The 22,131-nt window shown below is 41.7% G+C and overlaps 1 protein-coding gene across 3 annotated transcripts; it reads right to left on the reverse strand.

The window, feature by feature from the left end:
* Positions 1 to 873: 873 nt before the first annotated feature.
* Positions 874 to 19,660, reverse strand: Znf483 (zinc finger protein 483). 3 transcript variants are annotated; one of them, XM_052715892.1, is made up of 6 exons: positions 19,533 to 19,660; positions 16,561 to 17,099; positions 14,479 to 14,567; positions 12,175 to 12,301; positions 11,703 to 11,798; positions 874 to 7,425 (listed from the first exon to the last, which is right to left on the reverse strand). In XM_052715892.1, the coding sequence occupies exons 2-6, from the start codon at positions 16,973 to 16,975 to the stop codon at positions 5,993 to 5,995; spliced, it is 2,160 nt and encodes a 719-aa protein (XP_052571852.1). In that variant the 5' UTR covers positions 16,976 to 17,099; positions 19,533 to 19,660; the 3' UTR covers positions 874 to 5,992. The 3 variants fall into 3 exon arrangements, with proteins under 3 accessions (XP_052571852.1, XP_052571853.1, XP_052571854.1); XM_052715893.1 differs by lacking the exon at positions 19,533 to 19,660 and adding an exon at positions 19,329 to 19,507; XM_052715894.1 differs by lacking the exon at positions 19,533 to 19,660 and adding an exon at positions 19,008 to 19,250.
* Positions 19,661 to 22,131: the final 2,471 nt, after the last annotated feature.

The raw sequence follows: 22,131 nt of genomic DNA on the forward strand, positions 1-22,131 counted from the left end.
GGGCAAGCCCTCGCTGGCATGGCAAAAAAAGAAAAATCAGTGAAATGATTCCTAATGATATTCTGCTACACTAATAGATTGGTGCCTAGCCTAGATATCATCAGAGAGGCTTACCAAGCAATTGATGGAAACAGATGCAGAGACCCACAGCCAAACATTAGGCAGATCTTGGGGAATCGTGTGGAAGAGGAGGAACGATTGTAGGATCCAGTGGTCTCAGGGGTTCGTTAGAAAACCCACAGAACCAACTAACCTGGGCTCATAGACATTGAAATGACAACCAGGGAGCCTGCATGGGACTGACCCTCGCCCTCTGAGTATATGTTACAGTTGTGTAACTTGGTCTTCTTGTGGGACTCTTAACAGTGAGAACAGGGGCCCGTCTCTGACTCTGTTGCCTGCTTTTGAGACCCATTCCTCCTACCAGATTGCCTCATCCAGCCTTAATAGAGGAGGTGCCTGGTCTCACTGCAACTTGATATACTATGGTTGGCTGATATCCATGGGAGTCCTGCTGTTTCTGAAGAGAAACAGTGGAGGAGGGGTTAGGGTGGGGGAGAGAGGGAATTTTTATTGAGAGGTAAAAATTGTCATATTGTCTTCTTGCTTCCACACTCGTGACATGACAGGTACATTTATGTACACACACAAATACATTTTAAAAAATCTAAAGTTAAAAACCAAAGCAGGGCTGGGTGGTGGTAACACATGCCTTTGAGTCCAGCACTTAGAAGGCAGAGACTGATAGATTTCTGTGAGTTCGAGGCCAGCCTGGTTTACAGAGCAAGTTCCAGAACAGCCAGGGCAGTTACCCAGAGAAACCTTGTTTCGACAAAAACAAAACCAACCAAACAAAACCCAGAGCAGGAGGTATTCTGTATTAAATACAACTTTATTGTTTTAGTAGAACTATACTTCACTTTATTGCACCGCACAGTACACTATTAGCATTGCAGAGGAGCGTGCATTTTTCAGTGACACACGAACACGTCACCAATCTAGTCAGCGTTGATAAACCAACAAATGATATTCGTCTCTGCACAGATGAAATATCATAATAGATTACGTCAACATGTTATGCAGATAGCACAAGTCAGAGCATTACATGTATAATCAACCATAAATCAAGGTGCTTCTTATTGGAATTGTGATTATTCTATAGGCAAAAATACATGGAAAAATATTTAAACTTTAGTCAAAGGCATATTTCTAAGGCAGAATTCAGTGCAGACACAGAAGCTCGTACTGTAAGTGGCACAGTGGAAAGAGGGGACTAAAAGAGGGTCTAGTGCACATTCACTGATGAAAGCCAGTTGCAATTTACAGCAACAGCAGCGGCAGACACAAAAGCTACCAAGTTCAAGTATTAAAGACAACACAGTAGGCAGTGCTAGTATTAAAGACAACACAGTAGGCAGTGCTAATATTAAAGACAACACAGTAGGCAGTGCTGATATTGCAGATCTACAGCTCAACAACTTAGTAAAAAAAAAAAATCCACAAAAACTAACTACATGAAATCTAAATTTCTAACCGAAATACCTTTAAGGACTTTGAACAGGTTTCAGATTGTAAGCGTGCCAGAGACACAGCAGCTCGACTCTTGCACATGCACACACGTGCAAACAGAACCGTGGGTAGAGAAAAGAAAACCCAACTCTTATAATTCACTCAAACACTTTGGAAGAAAATGACAGTTTGAAAAATACCCACTAAAACAGAAAACACGACACCATTTAACAATTCTGCCCAGAGTAAACAGGAGCAGATCACGTATTTCTCACAAAATATATACATTTCTATTATCAAAAAATCAATTGACTGAAAATTTGAAAATTTAAGTACGTTTTAGTTTTAGATGATCCGTGTAAGACACTGCCCAAGGAAAACTTTGATTATATTGTCTCAAAGAACACCCAAATTTACAAAGAGAAGCCAATTCATTGCCTCAAATCTCAAACTGCTGATTTATTCAGTATTTTTTTCTCCATCTGTTAGGGAATGTCAGCTAAACAGATTAGTTTCTCAGGGTTGGGGATTTAGCTCAGTGCTAGAGCACTTGCCTAGCAAGTGCAAGGCCCTGGGTTTGGTCCTCAACTCTGATAAAAACAAAAACAAAGCCTGGTGGTGGTGGCGCACGCCTTTAATCCCAGCACTCGGGAGTTAGAGCCAGGCGGATCTCTGTGAGTTCGAGGCCAGCCTGGTCTCCAAAGCGAGTTCCAGGAGAGGCGCAAAGCTACACAGAGAAACCCTGTCTCGAAAAACCAAAACAAACAAACAAACAAACAAACAAACAAAAAACAAAAACCAAAAAGATTAGTTTCTCTCAAGAAGATAAAATTATAGCTGAGTTTAAAGACCAGGTAGGTCGTCATTTTAAAGCAAGAGATAGTTTGTCCTCGTTGCTTCATGACAGTGTGTGATTGGTGCTGTAAGTGCTCTTACTCCGTTTCCAAAAGCAGACCCCTAAGACGAGTCAGTGCATAGTCTCAACCTCTTCAGTACGCATGTGCAGGGGCCTAAGTTACGGAGCCAGCGAGACAGAATACACGTAATGACCTTGTGTTCCTCTTACCAATGTTACCTGGATGACACAGGAGTTTAAGATTTCCTGTGCTAGAAAATCCAACTGAAGACTTCCTTGAATGCCTGAAAATATTACATGCCAAGTGAGATGAGCCAGACATGAAAAGACACGAACTGTATTGTTATTGATGCGAGGAACTAACAAGAGCCAGCTGTGGAAAGGAAACAGAAGTGTGACGCCCAGGAGCTTGCGGGAGAAGAAAGCGGAGAAGGAATTCTCAGGGAGTTCAGTGTGGGAGGGTGGGAAAGCGCTCGGAATGAATGACGGCTGCACATGAGCACCGCAGAATCGTTCGACCAAGACCACCAAAATGGCACATTTTATGGCATCCATATTTTATATCAGAAATAATTCTAAAGCACAAAGAATAAAGTAAATTCACTGACAGGGGCTCTGTCTTAACCTGTGCCTTGAGAGAAATTTCTATATAGAAGCTCATTATAAAACATTCTAAAGGACAAGGACTTTGTTTTAAAATGTGTCATAGAGCTGATTAAAATACTTATCACTATAAACAAAAAAATTGCTAAATAAAGCTCTGAAAAGTTCTATGAGGAGTCATAAGTCACAAATTTAAAGCCTTTAGATGACCTAACAATCTAAAAATAGACTTCAGTATATGGGTACTAGGCCAGACTGAATGCCTTTCAGGCAATTATTAGTCATTGCCAAGTATTTTGCAGTGGTTTTGTAGCTTCCTTCTAGCACACGGTGATAGAAAGTTCACACTGGATAAGGGACTGTGTGTAGATAAAGAACTTGTTATAAGTCAATCATCCTGACTTTTACATAGATAAGGAATTTGGAAAGACTCAAAGGAGACATGTGAAAGGCTGAGTAATGGGCAAATGATGACATGAGTTGTCAGGGAAACGCAAATTAGAAGCATATGGAAATGCCATTTCACCAGGATGACTAAGATTTTTTAGACATTGGCACGGATGTAAAGAAAATGGAACATTCACACACTGCTGGCAAGAATTTAAAGTGATGTAGTCACACTGGAAAGCAATTTGGCAGTTTCCTAAAAAGTCAAACAAAAATTTACATGACCCAGAAACTACCTATAGGTGTCTACCAAGAAAAACAAAGTTAATGTCTACACAGACTTATGTTATATTCACAGTGTTGTTCCTAGCAGCCAACCCCTAGGGGGAAAGAAGAGAATGTCCTCTCACAGGCAAATGGATGAAGTATCCATATGATAGACTATCATTTAACAACAAACACCAACAAATAACACTTTAATAGAAAGAAGTCACATAGGCTATAACATGCATAAACTTAAAAACGTGATGTCAACGGGGAAACAAAGGCCAATATAAAAGACTAGAAAAGGCCATTCTGTAAATACAAAGTAGGTTAGTGTTTACTTGGGGTCAGAGATGAGAGTGGGAATTATGTATAAATGGGTGGATCCAATAGGTGCTCTTATAGGGTGATGTTCTGAAAAATGGATTATGATAATGAATGTGCACTTCATTAGAACTGATGAAAACTCACTGAATCATCTTGGTTTTTAAGCCTATGTGTTCTATATTTTAATAAAAATGTTAAAAAAAAATAAGTTTTGTTTCTAATCCCCAACTGAGATTGGGATAAAAATAGCCTCTTGTGAAATTCCCTCGAATACCCTGGAACAGATCTCTTCTCAAGAGTTGTTTTATACATTTCATTAATGATTTCAATAAAATATATCATTTCTGAAAATTATTAATCCCATATGAGTGATTCTTACAAGCCATGTTCCTTTGATGTCAGGAATGTGTTTACTTGGTCCATTTGGCAACAGCTATACTGATCAATTTATCACAAAATATTGTCTGATTTTCTTTTAGACTTTGGGATAAGGAGGAAGGAGCCATCCAGAAGAAACCAAAAACCTTATACCAAGAGGTAGCATTTCAAACTATTTGCACATCAGCAAATATTCCTGAGTCTTAGATCAGCACTGGAGATTCTTCATACCTGTAAAACCATAGTTCTGGCTTAGTTCTCTCTCTAGGAATTGCCTCAAATTTCAACTTCAGGAATTTTTTCTATAACACAATCAAGTCCCTTTGGAATCTAATGATCTGAGACCCAAACTAATTCAGGGTCTTGAATTCCTTTCTCAGTTAGAAATTAAGTTTCCATCAACCCGTCAATACCCATATAGTCCACTCCATGAAGTCTCATTTCACAAAAGAGTTCTTTTCCTGAATTTTACTTGTACTCAGTGGGGGTCCCTTGAGATTTTAGTGTATGTATTCTCAAATGGCGGGGCAACAAAATATCACATGCCTGCATTAAGAAAGCCAGGTATAAGAGAAACCTGGCATTTAAAGTGGCACCCACATGCGGGACCAGTGAGAACTCCATAGACATAGTAGGCTAATGTGGTCAGCTCCTGAACATTTTTAAACACAAACTCTACTTTCTTTAAAACACAAAATTCATTATTTCCAAAGAGTGAAAACTGTGTGTACATACATACCCGACCCTACAAACCAACTAGAACACATCTAAGGACCCAATCTGATTCAATCTAGCATCTTGTGACTTTTGCCACCCAGAATTCTGACACCGTGGTGCAAGGGCCTGTGCTTGCTGCAGGGGGAATAATCCATCCAAAACAGCTGCTTTTGGTTTTTCTCCCAGGACTGTTACTTTCATGTCTGAGTTGGCTCAGGTACAAGCTCTCTGAATTCTCAATCCACTGAGGCAAAACTCAAAAGATAATTGGGGAGATTTGTGCAAATTTGAACATTCCCTGAAAGCAAACTCCACTGAGCTTCCCTGACTTGTCTGTTTATCACATTCTAGGTACCCTACATCGAACATTCCATATTCTCCCTAATCTAGAAGTCCACAATTCTGTAAGAGAGTAAGCGTCTACCAGACATGACAATTCCAATAAGTCAAAGATGTTCAAACTATTGTCTGCAGTATCAGAATATGAGATAAAAAGAAAACTTAGAAATCATTAATGTCATCTCTTCACTCTACTGGTAAAGAAACTAAAATTGAGAGGGTCCAAATGACTTGTTTAGGGTGACACAATGGTTGGTTGGCAAATGGGGATAGAGCCTATGTTATTAAAGTTCAGGCATGTCCTTTTCCATTATACTATATGGCTGTGGAAGGAAGCCAAAGAGAGAAATCCCCGAAGAGTCTTTCAAACATAAGTTTGGCTTTTCAGAATCATTTCTCTTCACATGCTTTCTTCACGTCAACCTAACTTTACCAACTCTAATCAACACTGGCCACCCTCAAGAAGAGACCAAGGGGGAAGAAGGCTATTCCTACTTGTAAACCCATTGAAGCTGATGCTTCTAGTCAATGATGTGGGTAGTTTACATGTCAAGTGTTTAAATAAGGGCACAATCTGAACTCACCTACCCTCCACTCACTGCAGTCCCAGAATTACTCAGTACACTGATGTTTAAGATGGGCTGACCGACTCTTAGATTTCTTACCACACTTTTTACATTCATATTGTGCGCCAGTATGAGTTTTTACATGTTCAATAAGGATTGTGCTCCGAGTAAAGGTTGCTCCACAATAATCACATTTGTAGGGTTTCTCTCCAGTATGACTTCGGAGATGTAAATTAAGGGATGAACTCTGTCTGAAAGTCTTCCCACATTCTTTACATTTGTATGGTTTTTCACCAGTGTGACATCTCAAGTGACGACTGAGGCGGGAATGAGTAGGGAAGGCTTTATCACAGTGGGTACATTTGTAAGGTTTTTCTCCTGCATGAAGTCTCTGATGATAGATGATCGTACTAAAAAGGCTAAAAGATGATCCACAATCCTTACACACATATGGTTTTTCTCCAGTGTGCGTTCTCTGATGTCTGGTAAGGCAAGAATTCTGTCTAAAGGCTTTTCCACAATCCTTACACTTATAGGGCTTCTCTCCAGTGTGTATCCTTTGATGCTTTGAAAGAGAGGAGCTATGAGTGAAGGATTTATCACACTCATTACACTTATATGGTTTCTCTCCAGTATGAATTCTCTGGTGTTGACAATATGATGAGTAGTCATTGAAGGATCTCCCACAGTGTTTACATTCATAGGGCTTTTCTCCAGTATGAGTTCTTCGATGTATATCGACAGCGTTTAAACCAGAAAAACTTTTTCCACACTCATCACACTTGTAAGACTTTCCTTTTTTGTTAGTTTTTTTATGTGGTTTAACTGATGGGCTAGCTCTGTGAGCTTTTCTACACTCAACACACACAGAGAGTTTTGAACTATAGCCAAGAGCTTTCCCACATTTTTTACACTTACTGGGCTCTTCAGTTTCGGGTCCTTTGTCTTTATTTGAGGTTTCACCTTGAAATAAATTCTTCTGGCATTTTTCACATTGAGAGGTTTTACTACGATACCATGAGCTTTGAGTAAAGGCTACCCCACACTTACTACACTTCTGGGTCTTACTCAACGAACCAATTCTTGGTTGTCTCTTATGGTCACTAAGAGATGAAGAGTGACGTGAGTCTTTCTCATTTCCACTGCATTTCCTTAACTTTACTACACTGTGTTCTTTGCGGTTCACAAGATCTGAATGAAAGATGTAGGGTTTCTTGCCTTCCTTAGACCTCTGAGACTTCTTTGTTAAGCAGGTGCTCCGATGTTTGATTGTGTCAGAAGTTTGTTTGGAATTCTTTCCAGAGGGAGTTTCTTTACTCTGATGGCTACTGTGCTTGCTATGATCTTTCTTGGATTTGCCATGTCGTTTCTGGAATTCTGCCTTCAAGCCATAACCATCATCACTGAAGCAGTATTCTACTGTTTTCTCTAAAGTGAAGTCTTCCATAAAGGCATCCAATTCACTTCTAGACTCAGCTTCTAGAAGAGATAACAAAGCAAGTATTTCCCATTTTCAATAAAGGAAGCTGTGATATTTGAGACTGATATAGGAACACAGTAATAATTTTAAGAGATATAGCTTAGTTATCAATTACAGCTTTATAAAATAGGCAAGATATAATATAGGAAAGCAAGATGAACAGACAGGCTAGGAAAATATTGTAAAAAATGAAAAGCTGATGCTTTATGTAAGGAAAGTTTCAGATTTTTACTCTTCTTTCCAATTTCTGTACCAAGGTCAAACTTACTTATTTTCTCTATACCCAAAATTTATCTTTATACGATTACCAAATGTCTGGTTCCATGATGAGCACTTTATTTGCATGGTTTCACTCAGTCCTCACAACAGCCTGATGAAGTACATCTTGTACTTTATGGGACACACAGTGTCAGAAGCTTGTTCAAAGTCACATGTATTGTAAGTAGTAAAAGGCATATTTTAAATTCTTTGTATTATTTTGAATGAGTGTTTTGCCTGTGCACTACATGCATGTATGCTGTGTTTGTGGAGGCCAGAAAACTGGATTTACAGATGGTTGTGAGCTGTCATGTGGGTGCTGGGAACCCACATCCTCTGGTAGGATAGCCAGTCCTAACCGCTGAAGCATCTCTCCAGACCCTAAAGCCATATTTTAATTTGATCCCCATATTATACAGCCACTCCTCAAAGCAGGCAAATGCCATTAATTTTTATGGAAAATCCCAATCACTTCACGAACACAGTGTCACCTATGATAAGATTTTAAACATCACCACAATCTGGCCCTAACAATCCTGAAGACATTATTTTTGTTTTTATTTTTTAATTATTTATTTTATTTTTTATTTTATGTGCATTGGTGTTTTTGCCTGCATGCCTGTTTGTGTGAAGGTTTCAGAACTCCTGGAGTTGCAATTACAGGCAGTGGTGAGCTGCCATGTGGGTGCTGGGAATTGAACCTAGGTCCTCTGGAAGAGCAGCCAGTGCTCTTAACAACTAAGCCATCTGTCCAGCCCTCCTGAAACATTTTAATCAGACATCTATTTATTGTTCTTTCTAGATCACTGTCCCCTTAATCCTATTCTTTGAATTTTAAAACCTAATACCTAAAATGCAATGCTCCAGCGCATTTTAATAAGTCTGACAGGCTCAAAGGTTCAAAGTCTGGTACTTAACATGGAGCTTTCCCCCAAACTATATATTGTGTTTTTCTTAGAACTTTGAATTCATTTATTAAGTATATTATTCATGCTGGCTTTCCCCACTATTTAGTGTCCCTCCTGGTATGTGCATATGTGGGAATGCACATACTCACGTACATACATGTAGAGACCAGAAGAGGATGTTGGGTATCTTCTATCATTCTCCACCCCCTCACACATCACCCTCAAGACAAGGTTTCTCTTTGTAGCTCTGACTGTCCTGGAACTCAATATGTAGACCAGGCTGGCCTTGAACCCAGAGATTCACCTGCCTCTGCCTCCCCAAGTACTGGGATTAAAGGTGTACACCACCACTGCCTGGCTCACTCTCCATTTTTTTTTTTTTTTAAATACAGGTCTTTCACTGAGCCAAAAGCTCACACTGTTTCAGCTAGTGTGGCTAGGCAATAGTAGTCTAAAATCTACCAGTGTCTACTGCAAGGCTGGGATTATAGGCATAAAGTTCATTCTTAGCTTTTTTCACAGGTCCTGGAGATTCTAACCTGGTTCTCTATTCTTGAATAGCAAGCATTTTACCTATTAAGACATCTCCCCTGGTTAATCGTAAAATCACGTAATCAGTAGGGCAGTGGTGGTGTACACCTTTAATCCCAGCACTTGGGAGGTAGAGGTAGGCAGATCTCTAAGTTCAAGGCCAGCCTGGTCTATAGAGCCAGTCCCAGGACAGCCAGGGCTACACAGAGAAACCCTGTCTCAAAAACCAAAAGGGGGGGGGGGAACCACATAATCATCTTCCTAATTGTTTTAATAGGTAATTATAAAACTCAAGATCCTATTACTCACAAGTTATGTAAATTTTTCCATATAGTTTAGAATATAAAAAGTTACCATGTATTGTTATTTTTCTTTTATATTTCCAAGATCATTGGTAAATTTTGAAAATGATTTTTTTTTTAAGACAGGGTTCCTTTGTGTAATAGCTCTGGCTGTCCTGGAATTCACTTTATAGACAAGGCTGGGCTTGAACTCACAGAGATTCACCTGCCTCTGCCTCCTGAGTACTGGGATTAAAGGCATGTGCTACTACCGCCCAGCTGAAAATGATAATTTTAATCAGTTACATGATAATCCATCCTATATAATTTATTGAATGTTTATCAAATTATGTCTCCACAGTTAGGGGTATAGTTCAGTGGTAAAATGTATGCTTAGCATGCCTGAGACACTGGGTTCAGGTCCAGTGTGTGTTTGTGTCTGTATGTGTTTAACTTTTACATAATACTTAAGGAATAAAATGCCTCAATATTTACCTCTAATCAATGATCTACATAGTCAATTAGTAACAGTATTGTTGCTTTAAATGGATAGTCCCATTAGTGACTAAGTCTGAACTTTTTCATGTTCCCAAGCCATTAACATTTTTAATTTTGTCAGTTGTCTGTACAAGTTGCTTGTTCATTTCTTCTAAATTATGTACTGCTAGCTCATTATTAATTTGTGTAAGTTCAATGATTATTAAGTCTGTCTTTCTCTTCATGTCAATGGCTTTTTAACTGCAAAACAATGTAAAAACAGGTTTTGGGGATGAATCTCTAAATTGTTACTTAAACATAATAAAGTGATTGTTTTTTTATTTATGTAATTATAATGGAAACAGCTGAGAGACTGACTAAAAAATGCTTTAGAAAATTCAATTAAAGAATAAAGGTACTAATATATGTAATGGCATTTTTATACTTAAAATATATATTAAATGTAGTTATTTTAAAATTTTAGGAAGATGCAGAGAAAGATAAAGGAACAGAAACCTAATCCATCGAAGGTTAACATAAAAGCTAACATAACTATTAACATAAATATTTTCCAGATGTTAAAAATACATAAATATTTAACCTATACATTTAAACATATGAACATTTTACTAACAAAAATGGAACTATTTTACATGTTTACTGGTTGAATTCCCACTTACCTTTTGAGATAAAAAGTTCAAATGCTAATTCGGTTATTGTTCCTTTATACAGATGCTCCTTGATTTACAATGGAATTATGTCTTGGTAAATTCATTGTGAGTTGAAAATACCCTAAGTAAAAATGTATTCAACACACCCATCATACTCTGGGGCTATGAAGCATGGGGTCACATGAGCGTGACTGTACTGGGTGACACTGCTGTCCAGTGCAAGAGAGTAGCAGACCACACACTGCCGGTCAAGTAGAGTTTCTACTGAACATGTACCAGTTTTGCACTCATTAACGTAAAAAAGGCATCTAGAAACAAACCATTGTTACGTCTATAATCCCACAAGCTTCCACAATTTCTTTTATGTATCATTCGTATGGCCTGCACTCAGTTACTAACACACTTGTCTTGATAATTGGTTTTTTTTTTTTTTTGGTTTTTTTTCAAGGCAGGGTTTCTCTGTAGCTTTGTGCCTTTCCTGGAACTCACTTGGTAGTCCAGGCTGGCCTCGAACTCACAGAGATCCACCTGCCTCTGCCTCCCGAGTGCTGGGATGAAAGGCGTGCGCCACCACCGCCCGGCGATAATTGGTTTTTCAAGTGTCCATAATGTGCTTCTCAGATCTCCTGTGGGGAGACTGTCTGTCCGCCCCTGCTGCTGCATTCACATCAGGGCCACTGACACACACACTGATACACACTGACACCATTCACCTCTCACGGTCAATGGTGAAGTACACAGACACTCCGGAACCGTTTCTGTGAAATGTGGAGTCCCTCTCATGGGACTGTTGCCCTAGGCCTCCTCTTTGCTTTACCTAAACTTTATAAACCATCTTCAGCTTAAGATCCTTCCTTCTCTCTCACTCAGAGGCTTCACCTGCCTGCACCATGCTCTCACAGAAATGCAAACTCCTCCTCCATATTTCTTGATTTCTCCCAACAAATCTCCAGTTTGGGGAGTCACATCTTGGCATCTACTTTTCGGAAGACCCAAACAAATATTGTCATCATTAAAATGAAGATTCCAGGAAGATGAAGGCTCTCTTCTAATCAGTCAACTTTATATTCTAGCATTCCATCCACCCAGTAGTTCAAAGATTTTTTTCCCCCCATGGTTTTCATTTCCTTCTTACCTTTTACCAACTCACCTGGTCTGGGGCCTTCTGAGATTTCTTTTTCCAGTACCCTTGGCAACTTAACCCACTTCAGCTGGGAAATCAATTCAAATTTGGAAACTGGAAGGCCTGCTCAGAGAAAAGAAAATGATTGTTTACACATAGAACAAAGACGACCTAGCATTCGGATTTAGCCTGTTTTCCTAAGGAAGATAAAGACGTCATCAAATACAGAGGAGGAATCCAAGGAGGAAGGAGGGGAGGGCATTTTGGATAACAAAATTATGTTCCACATTTCCAATCAATGAAGCAAAAGCTTTCTTAGGAGGAAAAAAAAAATCACAGAAAGTACACTTTCAGAGTCCATTTTTAGGAATAGTCATGGTAGGTCCTGGATGCCCAGCAGATACAGCTAAAACAGTCACACGACATTATCTTCCAGATGATACAGGGGATGAAGCCACTACCCTCTTAGATGCCAGATCCTGAAGAGAAGATGTCTTACCCAAAAATTCTAGGTTCTTCAAGGTTTCCAGCAGCACTTCCTTATACAGCTCCCTTTGAGATGACTCCAGCATCTTCCACTCTCCTCTGGTAAAGTCCACAGACACATCCTCAAATGTTACAGGTTCCTAAAAGACCAAGCACAGCATCTTTGCATTGCATTAGTTCCCAACAGACCTTAAGGGTTCAGAGAAGTGGTTAGGATATAAGCAGTCTGTGTCCAAGCTGTCTGTGTGTGTATTTGTTTTGCTGGGAATTGAACTCAGGGCCTGGTGTATGCTAGAGAAGTGCTCTGTCATCTTCAACCTTTTTTACTTTTGATTTCAAGATAGTTTATCACTAAGTTGCTTAACAAAGTTCTAAACTTGAGTTCCCCCTGCCTCAGCCTCCCAAGTAGCTGGGATTACAGCTTCATGCCCAACCAGGTCTGGCAAATGTTTTATTTGTTTATTTTTTAAAGATTCATTATTTTTATGTATGTGAATGTTCTGCCTGTGCATATGTATGTATACAGCATGTATGACTTGTGCTTCTAGAGGCCAGGAGAGGGTGTTGGATCCTCTGGAATTGGAGTGGAGGACAGTTGTAACCTGCCATGTAGGTGCTGGGAACTGAACTGGAGTCCTTTGCAAGAACAGCCAGTGCTCTTAACAGCTAAGCCATTTCTCCAGTCGAGGCTTGGAGAGTTTCAGAGTCCATACAACTATTATAAGAAATATAGAACAAGGGTACTGTACAGTTCTGACCTTTCCCACTTAAGAATCTAGCATTAAATATCGACTGTACAAGACCTCTCTAAATTGTTAACACTGATCAAGTTAACCCCAACACATTAACTCCTAAGATTAAAAAGAAAATCATAAATGAGGGTATGAATTGACATTCCCATCCTCAAATCTGTAGACTGTAAGCTAACTCCAGGTAATAGTTAAATACATGATAGCTGCTGTGTTACAAACTTTATTCACATGAAGTAGCAATGCTTGTTATTACTCAGGGACTGTTTCTCTCTTCAGCCCAGGCTGGCCTCAAACTCATACAAGATCCTCCTGCTTCAGCATCTCTAGTACTGGATTACAGGTGCACACTGCCACACCTGAGTGCAGCAATATTTTAAAATGTACACTCAAAGAGAATCTGGTTCAGTAATATACTCATGCTTACAAGTATGCCACATTCACAAACAAGTATACTAACTCATTAAAGTCACTTTTTTTTCTTTTCCTTTGAGACTTGTTTGGAATCCACACTGGCTTGAAACCAACCATCTTGACTCAGGAACTTTCCAATTTTATATTATTATTATTATTATTACTATTTCAGAACAGTGTTTCCCTGGCTGGCCTTGAACTCAGAGATCTCCTGCCTCTGCCTCCTGAGTGCTAGACTGATTAAAGGCTCACACCACCACCATCTTTCCAATTTCAGTAGCCCCCATTCGTCATCTTAAAGCCCATAGCTTAACTACACTTGCAATGAATGATTTTTCTTCCGGCAAATAATATTCATAAGTTCCAGGAACCCGGAAGCAGACCTACCCCTGGAGCTCATTATCGCTCTACTGGAGAACTACTACTTGTTACTGTAATTTTTTTCCTAACTGGTGATTACTAGTACTGGAAACTTACTGATCCGTAACCGGTTGTTTTTCCCAGCTACTGCATGAGTTCTAGTCTTACTCAGTTGATCCCAGGGCCTCCCAAACCGACAGTAACATAGTCTGTAATAATATGCCTTTGTCTCTCACACTCACACTTCCATCTTATTTCTGCCTCATTTCACTTGGTCGACTGCCATGGTCAGGAAACACTGGTCTTGTTGCTTACATTGTGAGCCCTGCTTTTTTAATCTCCCAATTCTACCCAGGTGGAGATGTTCTTTACCATATTAGGGAAATACAATTCTATTTCTACCTGACTCATTTTGTCCAGAGTAACTTTTGGGTTTTGGTAAATGCTTCCCCTGCAAAACACATTTTGGGGGTGACGGTGGTAATAAGTGTGATACAGAATGCCTGTGGAGGTCAGAGGACGTCCTGCTGGAGTTGGTTCTTTCCTTCCACCATGTTGGACCTGGGGACTGAACTTAGGTCATCAGTCTCAGCTGCAGGAGCCTTCATCACCCAGCCATCTCACGGGCCTTAAGTAATTTTGGTTAGCCTCAGCATTATGTTATGGTCCGTGAACCCAATAAACAGCAAGTAAACAGTGACCTACAGGTTGTTTTGGTTGATTTTGTATCTTCATTTTCCTCACTAATAGCTCAGTTTCCACTGAAGAATAAAAAGCAGCGACAGAGAACTCACACGTGGCTCCGTGTTTGGAGGAACAGCCACCATCTCCTCTTCTCCCAAATCTTCCGCTTTGCAAACAGCAGAATCTTGAGTGCTAAGATCTGGGGAAGGGAAAAAAAAAAATCAATCTGGTCTTTCAGCTCCATTCTTTGTATGAAGTCAGAACTCACCACAACCCCCTCGCTTGGGTTGGATTAATTTGCTAGAATGGCTCACAGGAAGCGTTTATTTGTCTATTAATTATAAAGGTTATTAGAAAGGATACAATGAACAGCCAGATGAAAAAGCTGCACAGGGCAAAGCCTAGAGAGAAAGGTTCAGAGCTTCTAAACTTAGTCACAGCCTGGGTACGCCTAGATAGACACTCTCGCCATGCCCTCTTCAGGTGTACCACCCTCCAGGATCCCCATACGTCCAGCTTTCTGTAAGACAGTATCATCATGTAGGCATGACTCATGACATCATTGGTGATCATCTCAACTTTCAGCCCCTCTCCTCTCTAGAGGTGGGGGCTGAGAGTGCCATCCCTCTACAGCTGCATTGGAAATCAGCCTCCATGGGTGGTTACTTCTGGACATTCCAAATATCATCTCATTAAATTCAGGCATGGCCACAAGGGGCCTATGCTAAATGACAAGACAACTGTCTTTCACTTTTACATCTATCGAGGGTTCTGGAACAGGCTTCAGGAACCAAGGAGGAAAGGACAAATATTTTAATAAAGAGGCATTTATTGCTCTAGTCACTTGGGAAATGACAAGGGTTATAGGGGCTGCAGGCCAAGGAGGGATGAAAACTCAAACATCTATTTCATCTCTCTGGAAGAGAGTTCAGAAATCAGTGTTTTTCTTCTCTTTAAAACAGAACCACCAGAGATAGAAAATAGGCTTTACCCCACTATTTCATCAAAATATCTTTCCAGTTCCTGAGTCCACAAAAACTGAGTTTCTTCCTTCCACAGACCCTTAGCTGTAAAATACTTACTTTGTACAATAAAGAGTTTAAAAATATTTCTAATATATAAGATATATCAAGATAAACCAGCTTTGCTCAAATGTTACTTACAGCTGTTTATTGAACTTACAGATGTTACTTACAGCTTTGTTTATTGAGCAAAGGCACTAATCTGGCAAAAACAAAACAAAGCAAAAAAACCCTCGACTGTGCCTCTGGGATTGCCGGCTGATTCCTAAGGATAATACTTAAGAAGCAAGAAAACTCTATTGTGTGTTTAAGCGGAAGCAGCACAGGGTGGGGCCCTGGGTGAGCTCACTGAGATCTTAGGGGTGGGAGACTGGGTCAAGACTCCAGCAGGAGCCTGAATTCAGTGACTAAGCACACTGAACATCCTTAGATGATGATTCATTTTCAGATAAGGGGAATAATAAGACGTAAGAGGATCAACTTAAGATTGTTCTTTCTTACAGATTGCTGCTAGCAATGGATCCTTCATCACAGGAGCCTCCACACAGAGGCCAGAATTTTGGAGAAGCAGTGAACAGAATGGATTCTACCACGAGCTCGAAGATAGCTATGAGGAAGTACTGTTTACCACCACCAATTCAGTTTGTGGTCACACAGGCACCTGGTGTGCCGAAGATGTGGGCTGTCTGCTCTCTGATTTATCACTGCAACATGCTGATTTCTCAAGATTAGGGCCTCTAAGAGACCCGACAATGCAGAACTGATTTAAGTAATCTGTGAAATGGAATGTTTCCCTTAAATCAGTGGTTCTCCACCTTCCTAATGCTGTGACCCTTTAATAGTTCCTCATGGTGTGGTGACCCTCAACCATAAAATTATTTTCGTTGTTACTTTATAACTGTAACGTTGCTACTGTTATGAATCATAATGTAAATATCTGATGTGCAGGATATCTGATATGCAACCCCTATGATATACAACCCACAAAGGGATGTCGACCCACAGGTTGAGAACCACTGTCTTAAATGACTACCTCATCTTTGAATATATAGTTTTAATTCTTAATTTTCAATCTCAGCAGTATTGCTTCCTTTGAGAGATTTACTTCAAACCTTAGGGGATTCCTTTCCCACCCTCCCCCCACCCCCACTCTCCACCTGTAACTCTCACCTTCCCTTTCTTCAAGTGTTTGGTTCAAATCTTCTACCAGGGTTACCACCTCCATACTACTCTCAGGGCGCTGAGAATTCACCCAGACCCTCATCTCTCCAGGCAAAACCCTCAGGAACTGCTCGAACACTAAGAACTCTAAGATCTGCTCTTTGGTGTGAATGTCTGGTCTCAGCCATTGCTTGCAGAGCTCCCAGAGTTGATTCAGGGTTTTTCTGGGTCCTTCTTCTTGTGAGTAACAGAACCACCTGAACTTCTGCCTGAAAGAATCTAGGTCATCAGCATGTCCTCTTAAGGTCCTTCCGTGGACCCTGGAGGTATCCACTCTAGGGACCCTGCTTTGCTCGCTTGCAGCCAGAGCTGGAGGGTCTGGGGAGATGGCTGTCATCATGTTTGGGGGCACGTAAGCTTGCATCGTGTCACCAGCAGGAATCCAGTCCTCTTTAGACTATCTGAGTACGTCTGCTCTGCCACAGGTACTATCTATGCACAACAAACTACCAAGGCCTCTAGGAATCCAATTTTCAGTCTTGAAGGAACTGTCAAGAAGAAACAAAAGACATCAAGTGAGGTTATTAATCCCGAAAACATTGGCTTTTACCACTTACACAGGCACACACACACCTCCCCACCCCCATACCTATATACTTAGAGGCATTGAAAAGCTCTGGCCAACCAACTAGTCTATTAAAAGGAGACTCTTAAAGATTTATTTATTTATTATGTTAACAGTGTTCTCCCTGTGTGTATGCCTGCACACCAGGAGAGGGAACCAAGATCTCATTACAGATGGTTGTAAGCCACCATGTGGTTGTTGGGAATTGAACTCAGGACCTCTGGAAGAGGTGCTCTTAACCTGATTCCAGCCCCATAAAAGGAGAATCTTTACAGAATAAAAACTGAAGGTTTCAATAAAGATAATTAAACATACTCTGCAAGCAGATAGTTACTTCAGACTTAATACTACTCACAGACAAAATGAGTGGAAGACCCCCCCTCATTCCAAATGATTCAGTCACAAACATGTTCAACAAACACACATTTCCTTCATACCAGGTGCTCAACTCAGAAACTTGATTTCATACTTGAATATCGAATTTCCTCCCCTCTTACTTTTCACATAATAAATAACAAAGCTCAGACCCCCCTCCATCTTAACATTTATTTTTAGATTTATTTAATTTATGCGTATGAATGTTTTGCTTGCCTGTATATATGTGTACCACGTGTGTGCTGGTGCCACTGGAGGTCAGAAAAAGGCATTGGATCCTCTAAAGCTAGAGTTACAAAAAGGTTGTGAGCTGCTACGTGGCTGTTGGGAACAGAACCTGGGTCCTCTGAAGAACAAGTGCTCTTAGCCTTAGAGCCACCCTCCTAAGTATATTCCTCTTCAATCCACACTCAGGCTGTAGCCAAAGGATTTCTCCTAATATTCAGAAGCTGGTCCTGTCATTTTCTTCTAGGAAGTCCTCAGAGGTCCACTAAGACCAAGTTAAATGCAGAGAGCACACAGAACAATCTAGAGATCTGCCTAGAAACCTCACAGATGGACCCTGAAGCCACACAGAAATATCCCACAGCAACACTCTCCCATCCTTAACACCAGAAATTCCTGCTCCCTCTTCTCTTGGAATGCTGCCTTCTTCCTCTTACTAATCCTTTACTCATTCTTCAAAATACAACTCTTGGGGCTCAGGGGTGAAGAGCACCTGCTGCTTTGCAGAGGAACGGGGTTTGATTCTATTCTTGGCACCTACATAGCAGCCCACAGCCATCTGTAACTCCACTTTCAGGGGATCCAACACTCTTCTGATAAGCACACAGTGCAGTCATACATGCAGGCAAAACAGCCATAAACACAAAATAGAATTAGGGCTGGAGATATTGCTCAGTGGTAGAACACTTGCCTAGCATGTGGAGGTCTTAGTTTCAATCCCCAGTAACACACACACACACACACAGACACACACACACACAGGACCCCCACCACCAAAAAAGGGATCCCACAAGAAACATATCAAAGACAAAACCCTGATTCTTCTTAGCTGACTCACCCCCCCCCACCATCACCCCCCACCCCCACCACCCCCACCCCCCACCTCCCACCCCCCACCCAGCGAAGCTTCCCTTTGATCCCCAAATGAGCTTTTGCACACAGCCTGGCCTGTGCTGCATTCATTCATTCATTCATTCATTCATTCATTCACTCACTCACTCACTCCATAAAGGACTGTATCTACCGACATGGGAATGGGCAGTGTGGGGACAGGAGTGCACAGATCACTTACATCAAGGAAATATGACCTGAGATGTACCACTATTCGGCAAGATGTACGAGTGTCTTATAGCAATTAGCAAAGCGTTAACTACCCACCTCAGGGCCCCGACACCCAGCACACATGATGTCATTTACTTCTTTGCTAACCATCAGGCGCCCACCACGTTACCTGGCATCTCTTTGGGCACCTGAGTCTCCGCAGTGACTGAGACATGCGCAGCTGCTTCACTAGAGGCTCTGTGAAAATGTGACGCAGGTAAAGGTTCTCAACTCGAGAGAGAGAAAAGCAGCGGCCATTCGCCCCACAGGTGTCAGCTGGCAAAGCCTGGAGACGCTCTGACTTATTAAGACCAGGGTTCTTAGAGATACAGCCAGGGACGCAGCTAAACATCTAATAAAAGGAACACACACACACACACACACACACACACACACACACGCACGCGCGCGCGCGAGCAAACAAACCAAGGAATTTTCCTGTTCAAAATACCAACGGTGGTGAAGTTTTCTAGTCCTGAGCACAGGGAGGAATGGAAGGATGGGATGGCGCGGTGCTGCAGAAGTGCACGCCCCCGCAGCGGCAGCTGCAGCGCAGCGCCAGGTCCGTGGGATGCTCTGGGTCCCAACCCGCCCAAGGTGTGCGCTCGGAGCCCCCAACCCGCGCAGCTCCAAAATCAACCGCGGAAACCGATACCTGCACCAGCATCCGCAGCCAGCTGCACCGCAATAAGCTTTCAGAACCTTGTCCCGCAGCAGCTGCGCAGCAAGCCCACGGGAGCCACTGCGTCTGCGCAGAAGCTGTGAACTACGATTCCCGGGGTCCGCTGGCTTCGATTTCAGAAACTCCTGTGCTTTCCATAGGCTCTTTCTTATCTGGCCTGTTGCGCATGGTCACTGAGAAGCGGCTGGGGGCTTTAGCTGCTAAATTATTGCTGCGCCAGAGGCTTAGAGGCCTAGAACCCGCTTAGGTTTTCAGATCTATGCGGCCCTGTATCCACGATAACCTGAAATCTTCCTCAGCTTCTCCTATCACCACCTTTCACTAAAATTCAAAGTGAAAAAATCCACCGAGGAAGCATTAGCGATGCATTCAATGCAAACCATAAGTAACGTTGCAAATAAGTTATACAAATGCTGTCTTCTGACTTCCACACCTGCCACGATGACCCGAGGCAAAGCACCAAACATGCTCTGCCTGCACTGTTGGAATAGCTTCTTGGCTTTCCCTTCATGCCCTGTCCATCACCTACACCATGGCTGGGTAGATTATGTCCCTCCTTAGGAAGGGCTGCTCAAAACTCTGGTATCTTAGTTATTTTTTTCTCTGACTGTGATAAAAATACCCTGGCAAAAGCAACTGAGGGGGGGGGGGCGGGAGAAGGGGTTTATTTCAGCTCACACTTACGGTATGGTCTCCATGGCCTGGAAGTCAAGGCAGCGGGAGCTTGGCGCAGGTGGTCACAGCGCATCCATAACTGGGAAGCGGAGGGCAGCAGATGCATGCTGCTGCTCAGGTCCCTTCCCCGCCCCCCCCCCCCCCGCCCCGTTTATACAACCCAGGGAATGGTACCACCCTCAGCAGGCAGGCCTTCCCGTCTCAATTAAGGCAATCAAGATAATCCCACACAGGCTTGCCCAAAGGCTGGTCTCCCAAGTAATTTTTGGCGGTGGTTTAACTGATAATGGGAGACAGATGTGTGGAGTAATCCTCTCAAGAGATGATGGTAGTGCAGGAGTTTGGAGATATACATGTTGATGGGGAAGAACAAGATAACACAGTGGGGCAGATCGCATTTAGTAAAGATGCCTATACCAACGTCTGTCTATATACTTAAGAAGTTCTTCCTACAAGTGCAATGTTGATGTAGCTCCTTTCAGAGAAGTTTCTAGGTTTTTTTTTTTTTTTTAAACTAGGGTGATCTCTCTTAGCCCATAGAGTCCAGAAATGGGCAGAAAGTGCAGGTCAGTGGTACTGCAGTTGCAAAGGATTGTGAAGTGTGGTCCTAGGTTTGCTCCAGATGTGTGTGTTTGTGTGTGTGTGTGTGTGTGTGTGTGTGTGTGTGTGTGTGTGTGTTTGAGAATTTAAAAGCAGGATTCATCCATATAGCCCAAGGTTTGTGCATATATATATATATATATATATATATATATATATATATATATGGAATTGTTCTTGTCTCTATAGCCTGAGATTTAAATTCTAACTAGAATCAGATGGTATTTACTCTTTATAGATGGCTTCTTTCATCCAATATTGAATCTATGAGATTTGTCAAAATTGTTGCATACAGTTATGGTAGTTGTTTTCATTGCTGCAGTCCCCTGTGACTTGTTATTTACATTCGTTTTCCTATCTACACGACCCTTAACTCAGCATCTGATGCCCTGCGTGGTTGGGGAAAGAAGTACATATGTGTGCATCTGTAAAGGGCTGGCTGGTTTTTCTGATTCCTTTCTAGAACAGCGTTCTCAACCTGGGGGTTGAACGACCTTTTCACGGGGGTTACCTAAAACCATCAGAAAGCACAGATATTTACATTATGATTGATCACAGTAGCAAAATTGCAGCTATGCAGTAGCAATGAAATACTTTTATGGTTGGGGGTCACCACATGAGGAGCTGTATTAAAGGGTCCCATCATCAGGAAGGTGGAGAACCACAGCTCTTGAATCACCTGAAACTGAAAAGCCAAGGGCCTGCTTACCCCTCCCACCTGCTTTACAGAAAAGAAGCCTCAGGGCAGAGAAGAGGCACGCCCAGGGTCACTTAAGAGCAAGCAAATTGGCGGCCAATCAGCATTGAGTAGAAGCCTTTTGGGGAGAGGAAGCACACTCTCCCCCATCTCTAGAAGGAAAAAGACAAGATAGGATAGGCCAACAGTCTAGGTCAGGTGGGTTTTGTTTGCCTGCTTGCTTTTTTTCCTTCTTTTAAAGACCTGTTTATTTTTATTTTATGTGTATGGATGTTTTGCCCGTATGTACGTCTATGCACCATATGCTTGGTGCCTTTGAAGGCAGGCCAGAAGAAGGTGTCTGCTCTCCTGAGACTGGGGTTACAGACAGCTGTGAGCTGACATGTAGGTCCAGGAACTGAACCCAGGTCCTCTGCAAGAACAACCAGTGCTCCTAACAACTGAGCTGTCTCTCCAGCCTCTGCTTGCTTGCTTTCGTTTTCCATGCTGCTTACAATTTGTTATAGCCAAAGAGGACGATCTTGAACTTCCGCTCCTCTTGCCTCCATTTCCTGAGTGCTAAGATTACAGGCCTGTGCCGCCATGCTGGTTTTAAGGGAT

The sequence above is a fragment of the Peromyscus californicus genome, unplaced genomic scaffold, assembly GCF_007827085.1.
Source record: "Peromyscus californicus insignis strain IS unplaced genomic scaffold, ASM782708v3 Scaffold_5__1_contigs__length_169319896, whole genome shotgun sequence".
In the NCBI taxonomy this organism is placed as follows: domain Eukaryota; kingdom Metazoa; phylum Chordata; class Mammalia; order Rodentia; family Cricetidae; genus Peromyscus; species Peromyscus californicus.